The 26,671-nt window shown below is 34.8% G+C and overlaps 1 protein-coding gene across 1 annotated transcript in view; it reads left to right on the forward strand.

The window, feature by feature from the left end:
- sobpa (sine oculis binding protein homolog (Drosophila) a) overlaps positions 1–26,671 on the forward strand; it is a gene marked incomplete at its 3' end in the record, with an annotated part of 61,907 nt that overhangs the window by 23,497 nt on the left and 11,739 nt on the right. The window contains 3 exon segments of the mRNA NM_001098618.1: positions 7,495–7,646; positions 10,825–10,848; positions 23,179–23,262. Coding sequence (NP_001092088.1) covers positions 7,495–7,646; positions 10,825–10,848; positions 23,179–23,262 — 260 coding nt within the window.

Genomic DNA, 26,671 nt, shown 5'->3' on the forward strand with positions numbered 1-26,671 from the left:
AATCAGACAAAAGAGTTTAATGCACAGTGTAATGAATTATTCAGTGCTATCTTACTATCTCAGTTCCTGGAGGGCCACCGCTCTGCACAGTTTAGTTCCTACCCTAATTAAACACACGTTATTAGGCTTATTTGAAACCCACAGGTAAGTGTGTTAAAGCAAGTTTGGAACTAAACTGTGCAGGGCAGCGGCCCTCCAGGAACTGAATATGACACCCCTGATTTAGTGGCTAATTCAGTCTCATTTGTACATTATAATATCATTTGCTCATGTCCCATTGGTGGTTGGGTTAAGGGGTGGGGTTTGGTGTCACGCATCCTTTCAAAAATAGATAATTTTTGTATGACAGAATTTGAACTTGATTTCATACGTTTTCTTCTTCTTCTTCTTTGGCCTTAGTCCCGTATGGTTGCAGGGTCGGCTCTTTTGGAACAAGCCATTTTAGATTTGTCCATACGATAACGACTTTTTTTTTTTTTTTGACACATTCCGGCCGGCCTGTCGTCTGGGCCTGTCACCCTCACACACTCATACACTACGGACAATTTAGCCTACCCAATTCCCCTGCAGCATGTCTTTGGACTGTGGAAACCGGAGCATCCGGAGAAAACCCACACGAACGCAGGGAGAACATGCAAACTCCTCACAGAAATGCCAACTGAGCCGAGGTTCGAACCAGCGACCCAGAGACCTTCTTGCTGTGAGGCGACAGCACTACATACTGCGCCACTGCTTCGCCCCAACTTGATTTCATACGTATTAGCCACTTAACTGACAAAACATAAGAAAGTTACGTTTCCTTGTTAGCTCAGGCTGAATTATTACATACACTACATTTAAAATAGCTGAGTTTGTTTTTCTAATGCCTATCAGAAGGAATTGTGAGGTATCCTGGAGGAAAGTCAGTATGAAAGCCAATGCCCAATGGAATAAAATACCAAAGAAGCCTTGATTCTTGCTCAGAATGATAAGCTAATATGAGAATAGCTATAAGGAAAGACACAACAAGCATCCACAGCTACTTTATACATACTGACGGATGACTGATATGAGCAAAATCCTGGAACATCAACCAGTGCACTCTGACCAATCAGATGAGAGTTTACCCTCATGTAACAAATTTGGTCTGTTTAAAAAGTGAACCAAACCAAGATGAAATGGTAACATTATAAAAGCTTTAATCCAAATTTTAAAAATCTAAGTATAATATACTATAAGTTACTGACTTGAAGTTGAATGCTAACTTTGAATCTTTTTTGTATTCAGTAGTATACAATAGATCAAATTATACTTGCCCACAAATGTAAATATAGTTTTGGCAATAAGCCACTGAGAGTGTGCTCTTATTGTTGGCTGATAGTGTGTGTGATGTAGCGCAGCAGACCGAAGTCATGGTGTCTAATGGGACGGCACCACGGCGAGGTGCATCACTAACCCAGTGTATGTGCACTGGTGTATGTATGTGTGCGCGCTCTTATTGCTGTGTGCGTTTATGTGTGTGATGTGGTGAGAAACAGATGGCGTAGACTCGCTAACTACCACAGCAACAGAAGCCAACCCCCCCTCCCCATCCCCATCCCCGCCCCTCGCCCGTGGCCCTCGTGAATAATTCATGAGCATGCGCATAGTGACAGAGGGCTTTTGAAGTGCAGGTATGTGCTGCTTCACCACCGGATGTTCCTCAAACACACACACACACATATTTGCACAGATCTCTCTTAAATTCAGGGTTCGGTTGAAGCAATGAAAGGCTGTGCTAAGGAAAAACAAACAGAATCGCCATGGCAACTGTTTTATATTTCAATGTTTGTGTTTTTGAGGGTTGCAGAGGAGCACTTTCACACTGTATGTTGCAGTTTGTTAGGTGGGTTTTTCTCTCTTAATCTTTTTATATACTTTTCCAGCCTGTTGAATCTGAGCTTCTTTTATCTCGTTTTAATTTAGGAATAAGGTGCTGTTCTACAATTCAACATGCCTCATTTACCCTATTGCTTTATTACTGTTGACTTCTCTATATTATTTGTTGTAAGGTTTATGTGTACAAATTCAGTGGTTCCCAAAGTGGGGGTCAGGACCCTTTGGGGGGTCGCGGGACAATGAGAAGGGCTCGCTTGGTGATTTCCAAAAATCAAATTCCTTTTATTAAACTATTTTAATTACCATATTTTATCCACAATCTGCAGGAGACAAAATAGTCAGTAGTTACATAAAAACAACAACAACATGCAAAGAAAAAGCCATCAGCATTTCAAAATTTTTTTTTTCCATTAGATTGTGACCCCTGAGGAGATTACGTTATATTAAAAACACAGCAATAGCTTCAGATGCAGCTGATTTATTTTATGGCACCAGTTTTAATTTTTTTGAGACCTTTACATCACTAACGTACATTAAAAATAAATACCGGCCACGACTAAGCATGGAGGTCTCAGAGTGGCATTCTCCAAAATTAAACAAAGAATAGATTTGTGCCTATTGGTGTGTGCGCGCTTCTATATTTATATCCACCTCAGAGGGTATTGGGGGTCGCAAGTCACTGGCATTGTTAGTTTGGGGGTCGCGTGCTGAAAAGTTTGGGAACCCCTGTACTAATTTAGGGTTTGTAAGTTCACACCAAGGATGCTAACTATAATGATAAAATGATCAGCCACAACAGTAACATCAATAGAAAAATATATACTGTTTGAATGTCATTCAGATTTTTTTTTTTTAGCTGATGCAGGTTATATGCATTGACAGCCAATCGAAATACATCCTGAAATAGGATACATACATTACATTCTTGTCAATAACATCTCATACTTTACTGCAAATAAGGACCAATAATCTAAACAAACCAAAAACTTTACATTGTGGCATAAGATGTGACCATAAAAAGCACAAAATGACCTGTTCTTTCTAGTTGTATTCACAATGTTGCCTATTTTGGTTCATTAAAGGGTCCGGAAATGTGTAGATCAGCAGGGAAAATAAGTATTGAACACATCACCATTTTTCTCTCAAATCATATTTCTAAAGGTGCTGTTGACGTGAATTTTTCATCAGATATTTATAACAACAAAAGAAACCCATAAATCTAAATAAATCAAATCTAATTAGTTTACAAATGAAGTTATGTACAATACAATGAAATGACTCTGGGAAAAAGTATTGAACACACAAAGAAAGGAAAGTGTAGGAAGGCTGTAAAGGCCCAGACTGCAGCTGAAATCTCTCAGTAGTTCTTCGGCAGCCCTCTGTCCTTAGTCATTGTAAATGAATATTCGCTGCTTTAGTCCAACATCTATATTAGCAAGATAATGAAAATGAAGGTGGACATTTCAGCAAGACAATGATCCAAAGCCCAGTCAAGGAAACTCTCAAATTCTTTCAGAGAAAGAAAATCAAGCTGTAGAGTCATGGCCAGGCCAATCCCCTGACTTGAATCCAATATAAAATACAGAATAAAGATCAGATTTGATCAGACGAGACCCACAGAACCATCAAGATTTACACTTTGATGTAAATAACTCATACCTGAGCAATGCAAGTGACTTCATCCTCCATATGAGAGACATCTTTAAGCTGCCATCATTAACAAAGCCTTTTATATAAAGTATTAAATAAGTTTTAGTATTCAGTACTTTCTCCTTGTGTCATTCCATTGTTATTACACCTAACTCATTTTCAGATTTTGTTTTGTTTTTTTTTTTGTTTTTTTTTTATGTTTGGATTGTTTGGGTTTTTACCAAAATCTGCTTTAATTCCATGTTACAGCTCCATTAGAAATATTATTCTCAGGAAAAAACAGGACGTTTAATACTTATTTTCCCTGCTGTATGTGTGCACATAAAGAAACTTGCTTAGATTTTACATATTAACTATACAGTTTGACAAGATCTCAACTAGGCTAATTGGTTGACCTAGTGTTATAATTCAGTCTAGTCTTTCATATTTGCCAAAAATTGCAGAAATCACTTGTATTCCTTCCACTGCTTTGTTTAATTTGTCTAGATTAATTAATGAAGTATGCTGTATTTTCAGAGTATACCCTATGAAGGCATGTTTAACATAACTCTGATTGTTATTTTAATCCATAACTTCCTCTACTCACTCATTACAAGTAAGAAGAGAAAAAGCGAGGGGTGAGAGGAAAGGTGAAGTCTAATGGGCAGACATTTCCTCTCTGCACGCACACATTTATCTGATCATTAAGCATCTGCTAGAGGGTGAGAGTGTGAAAGATCTCTGAGGAGAAATCGTTTGACTTGGCCAGACGCTTTAAAATGATCACATGCCACATATCAGATTGAGAGTCAAATCTCAGAATAGTCCATAAAATGAACAGTTTTGAATCAGTGGGTTTTTGTGGCCCCTTAAACCACACTCACCCTAAACACAGATTTACATACACTACAACAAACCCGAACGCTTGTGCCCGAAGCACTCTGGTTGTTAGTGAGGCATGATAGGACTGATTTGATATGTTGTGGCATACACTGTGATGTAGGCAGATTGACTGACGCACACACACATTGAGAAATATACAATTGTATGTAGTCTTGATGTGTGTGGGGTGATGCGTGATGACAGGTTTCTCTTAACCCCTTGTTGGTTGGTGCCTGTAGCCTTTGTAGATGCTGAGAGTATGCATTATAAACTGCCTGTGATATAAAAATGGATGAATCAGTGTAAGATTACTGTTAAATAATTGATGTAGTATATGATGATATCACAGTTATCTGTTGACTATGAAATATAAAGTACTTATAAAGTATGAAGTAAATATAAAAGTAATTATAAAAAATATAAAAGTAAATATAATATATGTAATTTTTTAAATTTTGTAATTGGTTACTGTTGTCCCATGACTTGCCTAATTAACCTAGTTAAGCTTTTAAATTGGATTTTAAGCTGAATATTAGTATCTTGCAAAATAACTAGTAAAATAGTATGCACTGTCATCATGGCAAAGACCAAAGATATTAGATATTAGACATTAGTTATTAAAATTTGATCATAAAAAATGCAAAAATGTGTTGAAAAAAATATTAGTTCCGGTAAAGAGCACTTGGGAAATATTAAAAAAAAAGAATTCTAATAGTTTTGATATCAGCTTTGATACACCCCCCCCCTTTCCCCCCCGAATTTTTAGCCCCCTGTTTATTTTTTTCCCAATTTCTGTTTAACGGACAAACGATTTTTTTCAACACATTTCTAAATATAATAGTTTTAAAAACTCATTTCTAATAACTGATTTATTTTATCTTGGCCATGATGACAGTAATTAATATTTGACTAGATATTTTTCAAGACACTTCTATGCAGCTTAAAGTGACATTTAAAGGCTTAAGTAGGTTAATTAGCATAACTAGGCAGGTTAGGGTAATTTGGTAAGTTATTGTATAATGATGGTTTGTTCCTCTAGACTATCATATATATATAACTTAAAGAGGCTAATCATTTTGTCCCAAAAATGTTTTTAAAAAATTAAAAACTGCTTTGATTCTAGCTGAAATAAAACAAATAAGACTTTCTCCAACAGAAAAAAATATTATCAGACATACTGTGAAGATTTCCTGGCTCTGTTAAACATAATTTGGGAAATATTTAAAAAAGTAAAAAAAAAAAAAAAAATCGGGGGGTTTAATAATTCTGACTGTATCTTGAATTTAATTGTATTTTCTTCCAATTTCTAGATATGTTTGGTGACTAAAATATTATTTGAATAAATATATCTGTTTAATAAATCTGTTTTGTTTAAATGCACCAAAATACATTGCCTATATTCACTGAGAAATGTATAAAAATATTTACTTTCAGAATGGGGTGTACTCAATTATGCTGAGCACTGTATATATAAATATATATATATATACATATACATACACATACATACATACATACACATACATACATACATACATATATATATATATATATATATATATATATATATATATATATATATATATATATATATATATATATATATATATATATATATATATATATATATATATATATATAGCAAGAAGTAATGTATACAGAATTTCCTTGAAATTCCATAGTCAAGTAAGCTGTATCAGGCACATACAATTATTTGAAGACACAAATAACTGACAAAATAAGATAATTTTACAAAAAAGACAAAGCACAGCTTACCATGGAATATACAGTACTCAGCATATATGAGTACACCCCATAATGAAAATCAATAGTTTTTTCAATTTCTCAGTGAATATATTTTGTAGCATTTGAACAAAAAAGAGTTATTAAACAAATATGTTTATTAGAATAATTTTTTAGTTAGTAGCAAAATAAAACTTTAAAAAATAAATATATATATATATATATATATATATATATATATATATATATATATATATATATATATATATATATATATATATTTTTTTTTTTTTTTTTTTTTTTTTTTTTTAAATCTTTAATATTTTCCCTATATATATATATGAATATTTTAATCCTCTAGTTTTATATGAGAGTTGTGTCATTAATCAGGTGGAAAGGATTCTGAATGATTTAATTAATTTTTTGTTTCCACATTATGAACTGCTTCCCTCTGGTAGGAGATATAGAGTCCCTAGTTATGGTTCTCAGCCAGGGTGGCACATTGGCTCAGTGGGCAGCATTGTCACCTCACAGCAAGAAGGTTGCTGGTTCGAGTCCCGTCTGGGTCAGTTGGTATTTCTGTGTGGAGGTTGGATGTTCTCCCCATGTTGGCATGGGATTGCTCCATTTTCCCCACAGTCCAAAGACATGCGCTATAGGTGAATTAATTAAAGTAAACTGGCCGTAATCTATGTGTGTGAATGAGAGTGTATAGGTGTTTCCCAGTACTGGGTTGCAGCTGGAAGAGCATCCGCTGCATAAAACAGATGCTGGATAAGTTGGCGGTTCATTCCACTCTGGTGACCATTGATGAATAAAGGGCCTAAGCTGAAGGAAAAAGAATAAATGAATAAAGTTAGCGGTTCATTCCGCTGTGGTGACCCCTGATGAATAAAGGGACTAAGCTGTATTGGCTCTCAGCTGTATTTGATTAGTAGCCTGTACATTCTCCTGTAAATTCTTCAGTATGTTTCATATTGTCATTATCTGCAAATGAATTGAACTAAATCATCATTTCAATTTTTGAACACACTTTATCTTTAGTTAATTAATAAAACACAAATAAAATGATTTTTCTCAAACTATGTAGCTTTTAAAGGCAAACTCAGAAAAAAGAGATTAATCTTGAAGTTGTCGGTCATGTTTCCCACAAACAAATGCAAAGAAAAGCTTTCCATTCTTCAAGCACAACTGCACTAGTGCACAAAATGCTTAGAAAATCTACATCAGAGTACAAAAAGCCAGGATTTCCCTACAGGCCAGACATCTGTTTAGTCTACCACTCTATGTTTAATCTTCAACTTGCTGTATCTTTGTTTCAAACACCGGCTGAATAGACCCTGATGTGTTCTCTCTGTTTTTCTCTCTGTCTGTCTGTCTCAGAGGAGGACTCGTCTAATGTTCAGATCATGTGTGCGTGGTGTCAGAAGGTGGGAGTGAAGCGTTATTCTCTCAGTATGGGCTCTGAGCTCAAGAGCTTCTGTAGTGAGAAATGCTTCGCTGCCTGTCGACGTGCCTACTTCAAACGCAACAAGGTGAATGCACAGTCTCCACCTCTTCCTGTCCCCTCAGCCAATCAGGCTCTTTCTGTCTGATGTCACTTCCTCTGTTCTGCCTTTACTCCTGTTCTGTGTTACTACATTCTCTGCACAATTACACATATTTTTTAAATTAGAAATTATTTTGTATATATGTAAATTGTAAACACGTATCTTTAATATACAGACAGAGATACAGTCAGAGTTAAATAATCAGGTGTTGTTTATATGGTGAGTCAATAACTTTTTTATTAATAGCAATCTATGTCAGTTTATATAAAGTTAAAGCTAGTCATTTTTAGTTTTCCGTTGTTAGTATTTTATACTTTGTACACAAAGGCAAGCTGATGGCATGGGTCATTCCTAATGTGCAGTCTGATTACATCAAATAATTATAAGGTAGTTTTCTTACATGTCACCTTACATTATTTTAGTTTTTTATATATTATTTACACAATTTATTAAATTGTGTTTATTAAATTTAATTATGAAAGCATTACAGCACAAACATACTTGAAAATCCGCCATGGATTATTACGGATGTTTTTGGCATTTTTTTTTTTTTTTTTGCAATGAACCAAATAATAATCTAAAACGTTTGTAAACATTTAAGATGCATCAATGTGTTTTATGCCCTCTAAACAGTACTGTCCCACATGTGGGATTGTTATTTTTGTGGCCCTCGGAATACCTTCTTACAAATGAGATTTCGAATGAACAGAATCCACTTGTTAAGTGGTGACGTGTTGGTGTTTCCGGGTCCAAGCCACCACTCATTTGAATTGAGAAAATATTTGTTTATGATCACTTTTTATTGGTATCACACATTAAAGTGATTTTTATATAAAATCATTGTGTACACAACAATCTCTGGTGCTTTGTAAATGTTTGTTATTAGCATTTGATGAGTCTCCCCATACAGTTTGATAGAGTGCTTGGACCCGAAGCCACTTTGCCTGACATCACTCTTAAGAAGCGGATTTAGAATGTAACTGATTCATAACTGTGAGGAAATAAAATTTTCCTTTGGAGTTATAGTTTGATGCAACGCCATGGAAACGAAACATGAATTGCAGTGTAAAATTCTAAAGTTCTTTTAAAAAGTCACTGCAGGGAGACCATTTATATTCTAGTACCTGAAAAGTTCAAAGAAGTCACTTCTGCTTCTTATTATTGGATTTTAATTTTTTTATTTTTGGGAGAACTTTAATATGTTACTATTCAAAAGGGAACATTAAATAAAGCAAATGTGACAGTAAAGAAATATTTAAGGTTTGTGTGATTGTGATACTAAAGACATATGTTTTATTTTATCACTGAAGAAATTGTAAAAAATATTCAGACAGAAACAAATATTTAACTTTTTTTGACCCTGGCCAACAAAACCAGTCATAAGTGTCTGAAACTGAGATGTATACATCGTCTAAAATATAGTGCTGGGTAAAGATTAATCATGATTAATTGCATCCAAAAAAAAATTTTGTTTTGACATAAGATATATGTGTGATTTATATATATATATATATATATATATATATATATATATATATATATATATATATATATATATATATATATATATATATATATATATATATATATATATATATATATATATATATACAGTTGAAATCAGAATTATTAATGCAATATTTTTTTCTTTTGTAAATATTTCCCAAATAATGTTGAACAGAAAAAGGAAATTTTCACAGTATGTCTCATAATGTTTTTTTATTTCTGAAGAAAGTCTTATTTGTTTTATTTCAGCGACAATAAAAGCAGTTTTTAAATTTTTAAAAACCATTTTAAGGTCAAAATTATTAGCCCCAATAAGCTATATTTTTTTCGATAGTCTACAGAATACAATAACTTACCTAATTACCCTAACCTGACTAGTTAACCAAATTGACCAAGTTAAGCCTTTATATAAATATACACACACACACACACACACACACACACACACACACACACACACACACACACACACACACACACACACACACACACACACACACACACATATATATACACACATACATAACATATTCAATGTACACACACATATATTATGTCACAAAAAACTGTTATTTTGTTCAGATTTTTTTATTGACATTTTGTTCAATAAAACAACAATTTTAAAAAGATTTGAAAAACAGAGACAAATTATCCTTGCTTCAACAGAGTCCCCCGACCCACTGCACCATTTATATACAATCTATTATGCACATTTTTAATCAGTTCATGTCATGATATGTACATATATACATACATCCATACATAAGTAGATAAAAGTTCCCTTATATGTTCACTCACCTGTACATATTTATACACAATGAATCACATTAAGCTCATATAAGGCAAATATAAAATGAAGAAACAGAGTTATATAGATAGAAATTAAAATAAAATAAAATGGAGGGGAAAATGTTAGAAACAAATAAGCAATGGTCAAACTGCAAATATTAAGCTACAATTGTTTATTTTGGATGCAATTCATCGCAATAAAGTTTTTCCAAGCACTACTAAAATATAAATACATGTACTTTCCTGTGCTCTATGGTTTGTTAGGATTGGGCAATATTTTGCTGAGATGCAACTATTTGAATATCTGTAATGTGAGGCTATAAAAATATATTTTAATAGAGAAAATCACCTTTAAAGTTGTGCAAATTTAGTACTTAACCAAGCATATTACTAATATAAGTTATGATATATTTGCAGTCAGAAATTTACAAAATATCTTAATGAAACATGATCTTTACTTAACGTTCTAATGATTTTTGACATAAAAGACAAACATACCTGTGTAACACAAGACTCCAAGATCACATTTCAATTGTTATTGTGTTACTAATCCTAAAAAATGTAGCCTTTTTAAGCAGAAGACTTCTTTCAAAAAACATTGTCAAATCTTTCTTTTTTTTTCTAAACATGTTACTGTAATAGTTATTAATACTTAAAACTTTAATTATTAATAATTATTGATTAATAGTATTAAACGAATAATAAATCAAGCTTAGTATCCTGGGATTTAACAGAGCACATGTTCACGCGTTCATTATAATTACAGACCTCAGCTCAGTACACAAGACCAATGACTCTCATTTAGATGTAGACCTCATGCCATCAGAGTGAGACAGATATTGATTGTGTGTTTTCTTTTCTATCTAAGCTTGGATATGTGAGGAATTGCAGTGTAAGTATACTGTGTTTGGATTTCTCCTCTCCTCGTGTGTGTTAGAGACTCTCTTGTACACTTGTTCACACACTGATGGAACTCATACTATCATAGAGGCATGCAAACACACTCCCAAATGTACATGCATTATGCACACGTTCACACAAAAGTACAAGCTCATGCACACAAAGCACTCACAAATCCACTATCACACATGCACACACATCGAAGAGTCTCACATGCATGCGAACACACTCCTACATGCATGCATGTTTGTTCACAGCCACCCCTCGCTTAATGTGTGGTGTGTTTGAAGACGAGTGGACAGCATGAAGAGACCAACAACAAACCAAAACATGACCACTGACGCTACCACTCACACACATATACACACTGTCTGTGTCACACACACAATTACAGACACAAACTGTAAATCTCATGAATTGTTGAGCAGTGTAAAATGCCTGGGGTTTAGAGCTCATGCTGTAGAAGCACATAAAAGCTGTAAACAACGTACTTGAGGTTTTATATTTCCTGTAGAAATTATTGAGCTTTAAGTTAAAATTGCACTGCAAAAATGCTAATAATAATATACACATGTAATTTGCCCAATTTGCAACATGATTTTGAAGACCTATAGCATGCGTATGCTTACATATATTGTCATTTTGGTATTCTGTAAGCTAACACCTTTTTAAAATAACTAATAAAACAATCTGACAATGAAAGAGAAACAAACAGAAGTAAATAGTTAGTATTTAAGTAAAAAGTGCATGCAATAATGAGCAATCGGAAAGAAAGAACTAGGAGGACTTATAATATTTTTGAGTTATATTTCAGAGTAAAAAAAATAGTTATTTTTTGGTGAAAATAAATGGTCCCAAAAATAAGGCCTGTTTTAATGAATCATTAATTTTGCATTGTGACATTTCATGACAGCTGAGCATTCATTAAGTGTCCCAATTTTGATTATAACCATTGTGAATAGTGAAATTCTCGTTCTCATTACTGTATTGGAATCCAACAACAACAACTTAATAAATACATAAACAAACAATCATGCTTTATTTAAATAATTGAATTTATGATTAAAACAACAACAACAACGACAACAACAACAACATTGGACTATGTAATGGGAATCCAGTGAAAGACCCTACAAAATGCCTGTAAAAAGTCATGCTAATGAGATATTTGTGTGGAGAATGTGTGCTAATATATAATGAACAAAATAAGGAAAAAAATATTTTGTAATGGCATAATGGCATAATTAATAAATGTAATGGCATATAAATTCTGTCATTTATTTTGTGCTTCCTTTTTAATTTTTTTTATAATCCTTTTTTTCTTTTGTTTTTCAAGGGGTCGTTTAACCCCCCAAAAATGATGCCACCATTTATGCACTCTCAAGTTATTTCAGTCATATAGAATTTTATTATTATTTTTTTTTTTTTTTGCTTCTGTTGAACACTACAGAAGAAATTTTGAAGAATGTTCCACAGTATTTTATTTTTATTCTTCTATAAGTGGCTACTGTTAACTGTCTGGCTCCCCCATTCTTTAAAATATTGTCTCTTGAGTTCATTAGAAGCAAGAAACTCTTGTACAATATGAGGGGATTTTTGGCCATACTATCTCTTTTAGACATTTTGTACAATATTTTTTGTGCAAACTGTTTCTACCTGAAGTAGTTGAAACTAGTTCTGTCAGACTGTTCTGGTAGTTTAAATGCTCATTTTTAATTAATTTATTTTATTTATATATACAGGGACAATGTACAACATGACATGTTGTGCCAGAGTTAGCTCTAAAGCTAATTTACATCTGTAGTCCCTGGGCGGGAAGTTGTAGCAAGTTTACCAATAAAAAATATAGTACAATATACAGTTGCAGTACAATAAATACAATATATCATAATCAATAAATACAATATATCATAATCAATAAATACAATATATCATAATCAATAATATCAAATCAGATCAGTGGTTCCATATTTGATTTTCTTTAAGTCAAACTTTTTCATCAAACTTCTCATGTGGTCAGATGCGCATAAACAGCCACAAAAGATTCTATATTCTCCATCTGCTGACCAAAAATGTGATCGCTGTGGGACGTGTTGTGAGAAAAGGCTCAGAAAATATATTTATACTTTGCCACATTGTACCAAAACACACAGATTACAATTAAATTCATCGACACAAGCTCATTGGAAATACATGCTTCTGCCTGTTTTTTTGTTAAACTGCAAAAACATACTTCAACATACGTTTAACTGCAGTTTCTAGATAAAATAAACACTAGGGGGCAGTATAACACCAAATCTTTTAGTTCCTTTTCAGACTAATGATAGTTAGAGGGACATGTTATTGACAAATAAAGGATTATTTTCATGTAGTTTTAAAAAAAAGAAAATCAAATAATTACCACAAAACTATTAGATGGTGTCTATTGGTGGTGGATTTGCAATCGAATATGTTTACCTCACCTATCTATCTCCATATGGATGACATTTCTGTCATGATCAGTTTACTCTGTAGCTCACTTTTTACGTTGTAATACTTGTAGTGCAAAATGCCCAGGTTTGAGTCTGGTGAAGCACAGTTCCACAAAACAGATAAAAGCAAGGTAAATTCAAGGTAAAATTATGTGGTCACGGTGTACTTTTCTCTTACATTTGCTTTTGAAAACACTATTAGTTGGAAAGGGTTTTGTCAGTGGATTGCTAGGTGATATGTTCGACAACATAAGTCCTGCCTTCTAATTGACTTGTGCAAAAAGGACGTGTAACAAAACGTACCCTAGGTCAGGGGTTTTTAAACTTTTTAACCCGCGACCCTCAAAATAACAGTGCCAGTGACTCGCGACACTGAATATCCTCCGAGGTGATTAGAAATATATACATCTTGCATGCCACAGCGCACACACACCAAATAGGCCCAGGTGTATTCTTCTGTTATTTTTTTAAATGTATGTGAGTGCTGTAAATTTGCCACAAAGTTGAACATGGTGCAATAAAATCACTATTGACACTGACACTATTGCTGTGTGTTTAATATAATGTTATTACCACAAAGGTCACAATTCAACAGAAAAACAAATCTAAAGGCTATAACCATAAACTACTATTATTATCTTCTGTAGGTTATGGATAAAGTATTGTAATACTTGTGGTTTAATAAAATTAATTAGATTTTTGGAAATCACCAAGTGATCCCCTCGCCCCACCATTGTCTCGCGACCCCCACTCTGTGAACCACTGCCCTATGTAACATATTTCAGATTTACAAAAATGTAGACAGCGCCCTCTAAAGGATTTGTCATCTGAAACATGCAACAAAACGCACCCAGAGCAACGTATTTTATGTTTCACAAAAATGTAGGCTGAGACATCTATTTCCAATGAGCCTGGGCTGTAAATCACATTTACCATCTTTATTCATTCACTTGCTTCTCTCTCATTCATAACATCTATAACACACTGAGCACTCCTGTGAAATTTAAGGGAAGAGTTTCGGCAAAATCTGAAAGCAAGTGATCACAGGAGAAATAATACCAGTTGGAAATGGTAATGCATTTCAGCTTATCACCTAACACTGTTAAAATGTTCAAACCAGTTAAAAACAGTCTAGATGAAATGAAACCTGCAAATATTTTGGAGATTCACATGTTTCCTTTCTAATTTTCGAAGTGTAAGTTTTTATTAGAAAACTGTTCTTAAAGTTTAGTGTTTTTTTTCTCAAGTATATATTGAAGAGATCAGCGTGTGCTGAATGACATCACGTGTTACGAGACTACAGTCTGCGCAGTCTGTGATGATTATAGTGTAAACTGTGAAGTCCTTCTGGCACGTCTGTAGACGTTTGGATGCTGTATCTGGTTCTCGGAGGAGTCTCGTCTGTGGAATGAACGTCTGGCAAGAGCATGTTCATTTAATCCCACAATCACAGAGCTGTTTACTTCGCTCCTTTGACGACTGTCCTGGCTTTCTGCCACCGCCGCGACTCCACCTTCATTTCTATAATTCATTAGCAGGGGGAGCTCTCTGTTACACTCGGAGATTGTATGAACATTTTCTCTTTCTATTTTGTCATGTACACCACAAGGTCAGCTGTGAAGATAAGCAGTGTGTGTGTGTGAAATGAGACACGGGGAGGGGCGGTGGGTCTGCTTGCTTGCGGTCTGGTGTTACTGCAGTAAATACCTGCATCTGCAAAACTCAAAATGGAAAAAGAGAAAGCATACACACACATACACACTTCTATCATCCCGCTGGTCCATTTCAGGTAGAACAGCATCCTCACAACAGCTGCTTCAGGTGATTATAAATCCTCCACATTAAGTTGAGACTGCAGGCAAACACACTGTTTTCCGATCCATCTGTCGATTTTAGGATTTTAGACTTTTTGGCATTTCAAAAGAAAAAAATAATAACATTTTATCAATGTGCTTTACATTTTTAAAGGCTGTTCTCCTGCATTAAGGCACAAATCTTCATTTCAGCTGTACTTACTCTAAATTCTACAAAATCAATTGTATAAAATTCTGAATAATGACGATCTACTCTTTAAAAATGATTGCGTTCAATGTCAAAAAAGAGAGAATTAAAAAATATATTTTATTTTTATGAGCACAAAACAAAACAAAAAAGTATACTATCTATAATACTTTTTAAATAAATAGTAACAAAAGAAGAAATAAAATACAAAAAATAAGTGAATTAATAAAAAAAATAGTAAAATAATAATAATAATTATAATAATATTAATAATAATAATAATAATAATAGTAATAATAATAAACACCATATAGAGCAATGGTCTCAAACTGGTCCAACCCCTTTTATCTCACACCTGCTTAATAGTTTCTAGTAGTTTTGAACACCTTGATTATTTGGATCAGCTGTGTTTGATTAGGGTTGGAGCAAAACTGTGCAAAGCTGTGACCCTGCAGGAGTTTTACTTGGTCAAACTCAAAACATTGAAATTGTACAGAGACCCTGCAGGGACATGATGGTGGAAGAAAAAAATTGATAGGAGAGAAAAAAACGGGTGATAGAGAAATACCCACGCAGAACTGTTGATCGACAAACACTTACTGTTCAATTCATACATGTCAATCTTTACTTTTTTGCTGGAATTCTCCCATATTTTACAGTTTTATCCTGCTATCATCCTATCATTAAGTACTTACCCATATTTCACCCATATTTTTTATCTTAAAAGCACATTGAAAATAATATAAAAATTTCTGCATTCACTTTCTTTCTATTAAGAAAGAAAATATGGGAAAAAAACTTAATGATAGCAGTATAGAATGGTAAAATATGGGGAACACTGGAAAAAATGGGAGGTTGACATGTATAAAGTCAAAAGGAAGTTTGTCGACTAACAGTTTTGCGGAGGAACGCAAAACATCTTTTCGAGGGAACGCAAAATATCTTTGCAAGAAAACGCAAAACATCTGTGCGAAGGAACACAAAACATATTTGCGAGATAACGCAAAACATCTGTGAGAAATTAAGCAAAACATCAGTGAGAAATTATGCAAAATATCTGTGCGAGATATCGCAAAACATTTTGTAAAGGAACACAAAAGATATTTGCAAGATAATGCAAAACATCTTTTCGAGGAAACACAAAAAAATTTCCGAGATAACGCTAAACATCTTTGTGAGATAGCGCAAAACATTTTTGCGAGAGAATTGAAAAACTTGTTAAAATATATTTTCCTATTACTCAGTTTTTTTCCCATCCAGTTTTTTATTCTTCCACCCATTTTTTCCCCACCATCATGTCCCTTCTGGGTCTCCATAAAATTGGAGTGGAAAAGTAAGAGTAAAATTGTCTATGAATCACAAGTGCCCTCCTTTTAACTCTTAAAAAGATAAGCAAGGAAGAGGCCACATATTTTTAAAACTTTTTAGAAGCATCTGCCCTAGCAAAACAAATTCTTTCAAGCTTAAAAGCAGCAACTATTGCAGTCAGCCATTTATGAAAAGTAGGTGGTAAAGTGGACTTTCAATCAAGATCACCCTTTTAGTCACCACCATACCAAATATAATAGACATTTACTGATTATGTGACCATGCCAACACAGGATCAGAGCATCCAAACAGGGCTAATTCAGCATCTGCACTAATGTTTTCTCCTAAAAAAAAAAACGGAAAAACACATTTAATGAATACCTCATTTGCATATTTACTTATTTTAGAAAACGTGTAATCCAAAAAATGCTTAATTTATAACAACAAAAGTGTGTTTTTTGTGTGTGCGTCAGGAGTGCCCTTCTCAGAGGAAATGTGGTGAGCCTCACACACACACACACACACACAGTATTGTGAGAGAGATACACACAGTATTGTTAGTGTATTGTGTTTATTGTGTCAGACGGTGGGCTCGTTTTACACTGTCTAAATCCTCAGATTTGCGTGAGTGTGAGTGTAGGTGCTGAGCTAATGAATTTTGACAACATATTTTTAGCCTCATGAAACCTTCCAGTAACTGAATATTTGGAATACTGAAATGTTTGTCCATTTATGGTGATTTGTTCTGGATGAGGGGAATCAGACTGAATGTGTGTTTGTGAGAAACAGAGGCTGAATGAATAAGAACTCAGTTACAAACTCGCTTATTATTTTATTGTTGGAGTTCTGTAGCAACTAGATTTAGAAGAGCATAAACACAGAGAGAACCTCAAAGAAGCTACTGGTAATATTAAGCATGACTATCAAAAACATTAAAATAAGCTATTTATGAAAAATTCCCACTGTTAGGTTACAGGGGTTAAAGGCATAATATGTCCAAAAACCATTAAAATAGTGTTATATATTTTGCTGACTTATGTGCTTACATTATATTTCAAAGATTTTTCAAATATTATATTATATTATATTATATTATATTATATTATATTATATTATATTATATTATATTATATTATATTATATTATTAGATTTTTACGATATCACATAAAACTACGGTCATGATGTACATGAATTCTAAAAAATGCATACAACCCATAAACTATGAAAACACATTCAATTATTAAATTCCTCTATTAGAATCAAGCAAGGAATTTTTCCTCAGAAAAATGTGATTTTATTGCTGGACTAACCAGTGAACAGATCTTTTTGCACACAACCTCAAATGTTGCTTTAATAATTCAAAAATATTTGAGTGCAAGTCCAGGCAACCAAACACAGTATAACCAAGGAAACATGACATTGTTTGTTTTTCTGCACGCTCTGAGCCACTGCTCAATATTATGTAGCAGAAAAAGCTGCAATAGTTTCCCCACGTGCAGAAACATATTGTTTTTTCTTATGGATGCTTTGCACCAGTTTTCCAGCAAGTGACAATATAAGTGCTTTAGGGCTTCATTTGCAAACATTTTATGCAATTTTCAGATTGTTAAATTGTAAATGAAGTGAATTAACTTTAATAGGATTTAGGAACCCACTTCCCATAGTAAAATAACTGTAAAGCAAAGCCTTGTTTTTTTTTTTTTTTTTAAACAATAATTATACAGGTGAAGTCAAAATTATTAGCCCTCCTGTGATTTTTTTTTTCTTCTTTTTGAAATATTTTCCAAATGATGTTGCAAGGAGTTTTTACAGTATGTCCTATATTATTTTTTCTTCTAGATAAAGTCTTTGTTGTTTTATTTCGGCTAGAAAAAAAGCAGTCACAATTTTTTATTATAACCATCTTAAGGTCAGTATTGCACTTTAAGCTGAATACTAGTGTCTTGAAAAAACATCTAGTAAAATATTATTTACTGTCATTATGGCAAAGATAAAATTAATCAGTTATTAGAAATTAGATATTAAAACTATTATGTTTAGAAATGTGTAGAAAAAAATCGACACGTTAAACAGATATTATGGAAAATATGCAGAAGGATAATAATTCAGGGGGGCTAATAATTCAGTCTTCAACTGTATATCAAAATGCTAAAAGTTATAGACTTCAGAAATGTCCTCAGAAATGTCAAAGTTAACTAAACATACCGTTTCAGTGAAAGAAAGAAAATCATTATAGAAAACATGTACAGGTGAACCTTCTCTGGCAGCAACCCTTTTTAAACAGCCAAGCAGATGGACACACAGACGCACAGTCAGTTTGTATTTCATGCCATACAACAGAATTAAATTCAGCTCCGTCAATCGGAGAAAAGCTGAGACTGAACGGCCATATGCTGTGTGTGTGTGCATGTTCTTCAGTATTATTTTGTGTGTCGGCATACAGAATGATGTTTAGCTCAGATAAAAAGAAGTAAAAAGCCTATAAATTGCCAACATTGTGGTCCCCATGTGGAAAGCAACTTGGAAAACATTTTAAATAATTTATGAAAATCAGTAAACTTAGGGGAGAGCAAATATCATTAAGTCATCGGAAATGTTTGTGTTGGATCTTTTCAGTTCATTGCTTCTAACATCCGTTCTTTGAGTTTCTCATTCTGTTCATCATCTACGGATTCATTCATGCTCCGTTTGTCTGTGTTTCTATTCTGCAGTGTGTGTGTGTGTGTGTGTGTGTGTCAGGTGTTGGAGAAATTGCAGCACTTCTAAATGTTAAATTTGATTACAGTGTTAAAATCTGACAGAGCGTAAATTATTAACCATTAAACAGTGTTGCTGATTTATATATACACATCTCATTAATGCACTCATAACAAATGAGTGTGCATGCAAGCATACATCTATAACCGGTACGGTAGTTACAGCGGGGTCACGTTCTTATGAATGTTCAGTATATTTAGCATGTAAAAGTACAGTGTCTCTGAAGCAAACTCTTTGTGAAGCTGCCGGGCCTCTGCTTCTGCGGGTCTTGTTGCCATGGCGTTGTGACTCACGGTGCAGGGTGATTATTTCATAGCTGCTAGCCAAGAGAACAAACACACACTCTCTGAAATCTCTCTCACACACATACAGACACTCAGACACTCATACATTAGGGGACGCACCCTGGGCAACATGTCAGAGCAGGGGAACAATGCTCATATAGAGTTAATGGCTTCATGCCAACTTCACCTGTATGACACAGTAAAACCAGATGGAGAGATGGATGGATGAACTGATAGACAGAACAACAAGTCGGGAAATGAATGGATGGATAGATAGATTGATAAATTGATAGATGTAAGGATTGATGGATGGATAAACTGCGGGTGTATGGATAGAAATATGGATAAGTAAAAAGACTGACTTGGATGGATGGATAGATGAATTTGGGTAATTAGATTGACATAAATGGATGGATGGATGGATGAATTGATCTATAGATGGATTGATGGATGGTGAAATGGATGGATGAACTGCAGGCAGGTGGGTGGAGAGATGGATGGATGGATTGATGGATGAATGAACTGGGTGGATGAATTGATAGATGGATAATTAAATAGACCGACTCAGATGGATGGATGGATGGATGGATGGATGGATAATTAGATCGATTGACTTGAATGGATGGATGAATTGATGGCTGAATGGATGAATGGATGGATGAACCGATGGATGGAGAGATGGATGGATGAACTGCAGGTGCGTGGGTGAGTGGATGCATGAATTGATTGAATGGAGAGATAGATGGATGGATAATTAGACTGACTCAAATGGATGGATGGATGAATGAATGGAAACTTAGACTGATGAATGGATAATTATGTTGACTTGGATGGATGGATCATAGATGGATGATCTACGGGTGGTGGATGGATTGATAATTAGATTGACACGAATGGATGGATGGATGGAAGGATAGATGGGTTGATGGATGGATAAACTGAGAGTGGGTGGGTGTACGAATAATTAGATTGAATTGGATAGATGGATGGATAATTAGTTTGACTTCGATGGATAGATGTATGATGGATAGATAGATAGATAGATAGATAGATAGATAGATAGATAGATAGATAGATAGATAGATAGATAGATAGATAGATAGATAGATAGATAGATAGATAGATAGATAGATAGATAGATAGATAGATGGATTGATAGATGGATTGATTGATGGATGGATGAACTGCTGGTGGGGGATGGATGGATGGATGGATGAATAATTTGACTGACTCAGATGGATGAATGGATGAATAATTAGACTTGGATGGCTGGATTGATGGATTGATGAACTGCTTTCTATAATTAGATAGACTGACTAAGATGGACAAATGAACTGTGGGTGGGTGGATAGATTAATGAATGGATGGATGGATGAATAATTAGTCAAATGGATGGATGGATAGAAGAATGGATAAATGGATTGATGGAGGGATGAACTGCGAGTGGGTTGGTGGGTGGATGGATGGATGGATGGATGGATGGATGAATGGATGGCTAATTAGACTGACTCGGATGGATGAAAGAAAGGATGGATTGATTGATGGATGGATGAACTGCAGGTGGGTGGGTGGATGAATAATTAGACTGACTTGAATAAATGGATGGTTGGTTGGTTGGTTGGATAATTAAATAGATTGACTTGGATGGGTGGATAGATGAATGGATGGTTGTATATTTAGATTGACTCAGGCGGACTGATGGATATTCAGATGGATGGATGGATGAATGGATTAACAATGATAGACAGCCATATGCACAAGTAGGCAGATACTGGGATAGATGGATTGACAGAAAATGGATGAATGGTCAGATGAGTAAAATGAAAGGTAAAAATAGTGAGTAAATGTGTTGTCATTTGACAATTTTAAGTTGAATTATTGTTGATTTACTTAATAATTTTAAGGCAACTTTACTCATTTATTAACAGTAAAGGCAGCTAATTGCTTTTTACAGTGTTGATACTTTCCATCTGTTACCCATGAAGTGACAGTTAAGAGGAAAATAGTGCTTTATTTGAAAATATGTTAAAAGGATGGATGGATGGATGGATGGATGGATGGATGGATGGATGGATGGATGGATGGATGGAAGGATGGGTGGGCAGAATGCTAGGTGGATCAATAGACAGACAGCTAGATAGATAGATAGATAGATAGATAGATAGATAGATAGATAGATCGATTGATTGATTGATTGATTGATTGATTGATTGATTGATTGATTGATTAATGATTTAGTTGTACTCTATAAGGTAGTTGTAGGTACATGTCCCTGTAATTCAAAAAGCTTTAAAAGCATGAGGTTTTTAGAAATTAAAAATTTGACACATGTTTCCTGTGAGGGTTGGGTTTAGAGGTAGGCACATATAATAAGTGTTGTTGTTTGTTTTGTTTTTTACTGTATAAATTACATTACAAGTATGTGTGTGTGTGTGTGGGCTTTCTGCAATGTGCCTCATATGGGTTCCCAATTCTGGTCCTTGGAGAACTACATTGTACCTGGCAAACCTCAAACAAACACACACAGACAGTCACAAAAACACACACACCTGGGTAAAGTTGTGTGATGCCCAGATGGTGGCAGGCAGAAATGTGGTTGAAATGCTAAAGCCCAGGTGGCATAGCACGCACGCAAGCACACACACAATGCAGCAATTTGGAGCATGTTTTACAATACAGAGGCACAGAGCTGCTACACAGACACACATACACACACTCACTCACATTCTCCAACTACACAGTTTCTGGTCACTTAATAAGCCATCGGTCTCATTGAGCTTGTGTGTCTGCATGAAGCTTTATCTGTGTGTATGAAAGAGGCCTCGGTGTAAATGAATGGTGTGTGTGATTATTTCTTAGAATACCATCATGCCTCAAGTCATTAAGACTGCGGATATGCCATTTGTGTGTGTGCGTGTGTGTGTGTCGCCTCATTAGTGCTATATGTAAATGAGATGGCTGAAGTCCAGAGGGGTCACAGACACTACCACAGAAAAATAAAGACTGAAGATGACACAAGTGTGTGTTTGCGCAGAGCGACGCGCTTCAGTGTTATCATGTGCGAGGTGTTTGTCAGCAGTGGATTTCAGATAATCACAGAGAATAAACCACGATGGAAACACTCAGTAAACAGTGTAGTTTTTATTTTAGGGTCAGTTTGCAGTGTCATTTAATACATTTTTTAACACCGCTTTCCCTTCGTTTACTTTAAAATATGTCTTCATTTTTCTAAAGAGATTTAAGGTCAATATAATTGAAAATTGACTCATGCTAAAATACGACTATACCTAAAACCTTGGATTATAGATTTTGAACAAACACAGACACAGAATGTCTCTTTTTTCCTCTCTCTCTCCATACATATATATGTCTATTCAGGTCAGCACATGTTGTTTTTATCCTCTCAGTCCATTCCTTCATTCACCTCATTCCTCCTTTGCTTTCTACATCTGTTATGTGTGTGTTTATTTTCAGTTTTGGCCATTATGTTTTTCCTTTAGGCCAGAGAGGAGGAGGGTGTTCCGACCCACAGCTTGTCCAAAGACACGCCCAGACTTGTGCTCAAGACAAACAGCGATGTGCTTGTAAGATATAAACCATTTAACACCCCAAAATCTGAGATGTAGAAACAGCATATGCACACTGATTAAGATCATTTCTGTTTTGATTTTGTTTTACAGAAGATGTGATTTTCATCCATGTCTGAAATCTTAATTCTGAAATATGATATGATTTTATTAGGCATGCACTAATATTACAATCCTGGCTAGTAACCCCTAAAAAGATTTCATGGCATTTAACAATTGACAGTTGAGTTTAAAAAACAATTCAATAACTTATAAAATAATATAAACATACAATAAACTAACAACATTTATTTAATTAATATCATGAAAACCTCATGATTGATTTAAAATCATTTAATAATTTGATTATTTTGAGCCTCTAAATAATCTTTTTAGTGTGCTTGTATTTAAAGTGACTTCAGTTCAAGCTTGAAAACACTGAAAACAATTAACAAAAGTCTAAAAACAATTAACTAACAGTTGTCGTAAAAGATCAACTCTAATATCTACAAAATGATTTATATCAGGGGTGGACAAACTTTTTCTTATGAAGGGCCAAAATTAAATATCATTGGGAGCCATGGGCCAGTTAAATATACCAAACTATATTACAATAAATTTGCTATGGATAATTTCCTAATTTATTTCAGAATATTTAAAAATAAACATTAAATCTTTACATTTAAATTTGTATTTACCATTGCAGTATAACATTTTAAACTTATTGCAATAAACTTATTGCAATAAAAACATAATCACATTTATAAAACACATAAATCTTTAAACTTTAATTTGTATTTACTAATGCAGTATAACTCTTTAAATGATAACTTATTGCAATAAAAACATTATTACATGTATAACACAGTGAAGTTTAATACAGTAGTCAAGCAGAATCTGCCTTTGACTTGATTTGCTCACCAAAGTGTCAGTGCTGCCAGGTGACAGTATATGCACATTTAAACATAATATGATTCATTTACACCATTTAAAGAGCCCATATTATACATGAAATAGGGTCATATCCTGGTTGTAAGGGTCTCCAACAACAGTCTAATATGCATGCAAGGTCAAAAAACACTTTCATGGTCTTATAATCTGCATTTATTTTTACCTAATTATCCCAGCGACTCCTGTATGAATCGTCCAGTGATTCATTTGTTCCCAAACCCCTCCTTAGCGCGGAGCTAATCTGCGCTGATTGGACCGATGACAGTCTGTCGCGATTGGTCGACTGCCTTCAGTCAGAGAGGGAAATGGCCAATAGCTAATCAGCAATTTAAAAAGTAATCACAGTTCATACACGCTCGATAGTGCAGACGTGGATTTTAGCTGCCACACTATGGCGAGTGGATAGTGCCACGGATAACCGAACGAAGGAGACAGTCGTGTACTGGCCATACCACACACACACAAAAACACACACACACCTCCGGATGACAACGCTCCCGCTTCCGCCCGCACCCGCCAGGTTTTAGCCTGAGAACCCGCTCCGTTTTCTGCCCGCCGCGCCCGGTCCCGCTAGAGCGGAGAACACAACCAAAAATCACCCAGTATACAGTCCAGACAGCCAAGCTGTCGTTCGTTCGTTCGCTCGCTCTCTCTCTCTCTCTCTCTCTCTCTCTCTCTCTCTCTCTCTCTCACTCTCTCTCATACGCGCGCGTGCGCACTAACACACACACAAGCACCACGCAGACTCTCTCTTTCTAATTCGCATAGCAATATCCGTGATATTGCTAGACAGCCCGCTCCCGTCCCAAATTAAACCCGTTACCGACCGCTCCCGCGATTTATTCGGAAATTTATTCCCGCGGCTGTCCCCGCGCCAGATTTCTGCGGCGCGGGAATAAATTTCCGAATAAATCGCGGGAGCAGAACTCTAGCACGGAGCTCCATAAACAAACAGCACGCGTCGCGTTTTTAACGTGACTTTGCACGCGATAAGATAAAATATCCAGTTAACCTGATACAGTACACGCGGTTACAAGTAACAAATCACAACTAAATACATTTGCAAGCTAGAGTCAACGAGGCAACAACTTTAACCGCACGTACTTACACTTGAGAAATGGAAGAAACCCATCCTGATGTCCATCAGTAAGTTACTGATCCTTCCTTTAACAAACGCAGATGAAGTATTCTTTGTAGCATGTAGCTTCCAGAAGTTTCCAGTAGTTTCCAACTGCTTGGCTATAATGCTGAGGTTTCATCTTTGGGTAGAGACTCAATATATCCATCTGCAATGTGACTTCAATCGACCGGCATGTTTGTGTGCGTGTGTTTGTGGGTGTGTGTGTGTGTGTGTGTCTGGGTTACTGCGTCAGAGGGCGGGGCCTCAGGTTTGAAATCTCCCGGGTTTGCGCGTGCACGTGAAAAACTTTGTTTCGTTCGTACGTCATGGCGAAACACCTAATGAGTCGGTATCAAGGCGACTCGTTTGAAGCACTATGAATCGACTCTTTTATAGATGAATCAACAGTTTTAAACACTGTATTCTTACAGATTTAAGCCTTAGCTGGATACTTCACTTCACTTAGAGCTGTGTTACACACTACATGGAGGGGAATTTTCAAAAACCCATAATATGGGCTCTTTAAATACAACACTTCATTTCATTGTTAGATTTTATTCAAAAGAAGGTAATGATTCGCACTCAATTGCTTCATACTGTTTTTATTCTTACTTTTTCTTACATTTTACGGGTGATAACAGACAAACAGACGTTTCGGCACAAAGCCTTCCTCAGTGTGTCTCAGAAAGGCTGAGGAAGGCTTTGTGCCGAAACGTCTGTTTGTCTGTTATCACCCGTAAAATGTAAGAAAAAGTAAGAATAAAAACAGTATGAAGCAATTGAGTGCGAATCATTACCTTCTTTTGAATAATAGTAACAATCAGATTAACGCACCAAACCAAAGAAGTAACTAAAAAAGAACCGCAAGCGCGCAGGACAAACTTCAGTAACTCTGCACACGTGATTGTTAGATTTTAACCATCAAATAAACGGTTACATTAAATTTAATTTGACAGTCTCAAAATCATCCTCATCATTCTCCCTATCTTCTCAGATGGGATGGCGAGCCAAATCAAAAGTTACCATGGGCCAAATCTCTGATCTATTATTTATATATATATATATATATATATATATATATATATATATATATATATATATATATATACATACATTAACTTTTCTGACAGTTGACAGTATTAATAAAATGTATAATTTCATGATTTGATTTCAAATGTCAGTGATTTAGTAATGCCACAAATAAAAAAGAATATTAAAACTGCTTTTATTCTAGCCGAAATAAAACAACTTTTTTCAGAATAATATTTATACAGTTGAAGTCAGAATTATTATTCCCCCCCCCCTTTTTTTGAATTTTTTTTTTTTTTTTTTAATTTTCCCAATATATGTTTAACA

This window comes from Danio rerio, chromosome 13 (genome assembly GCF_049306965.1).
Source record: "Danio rerio strain Tuebingen ecotype United States chromosome 13, GRCz12tu, whole genome shotgun sequence".
In the NCBI taxonomy this organism is placed as follows: Eukaryota; Metazoa; Chordata; class Actinopteri; order Cypriniformes; family Danionidae; genus Danio; species Danio rerio.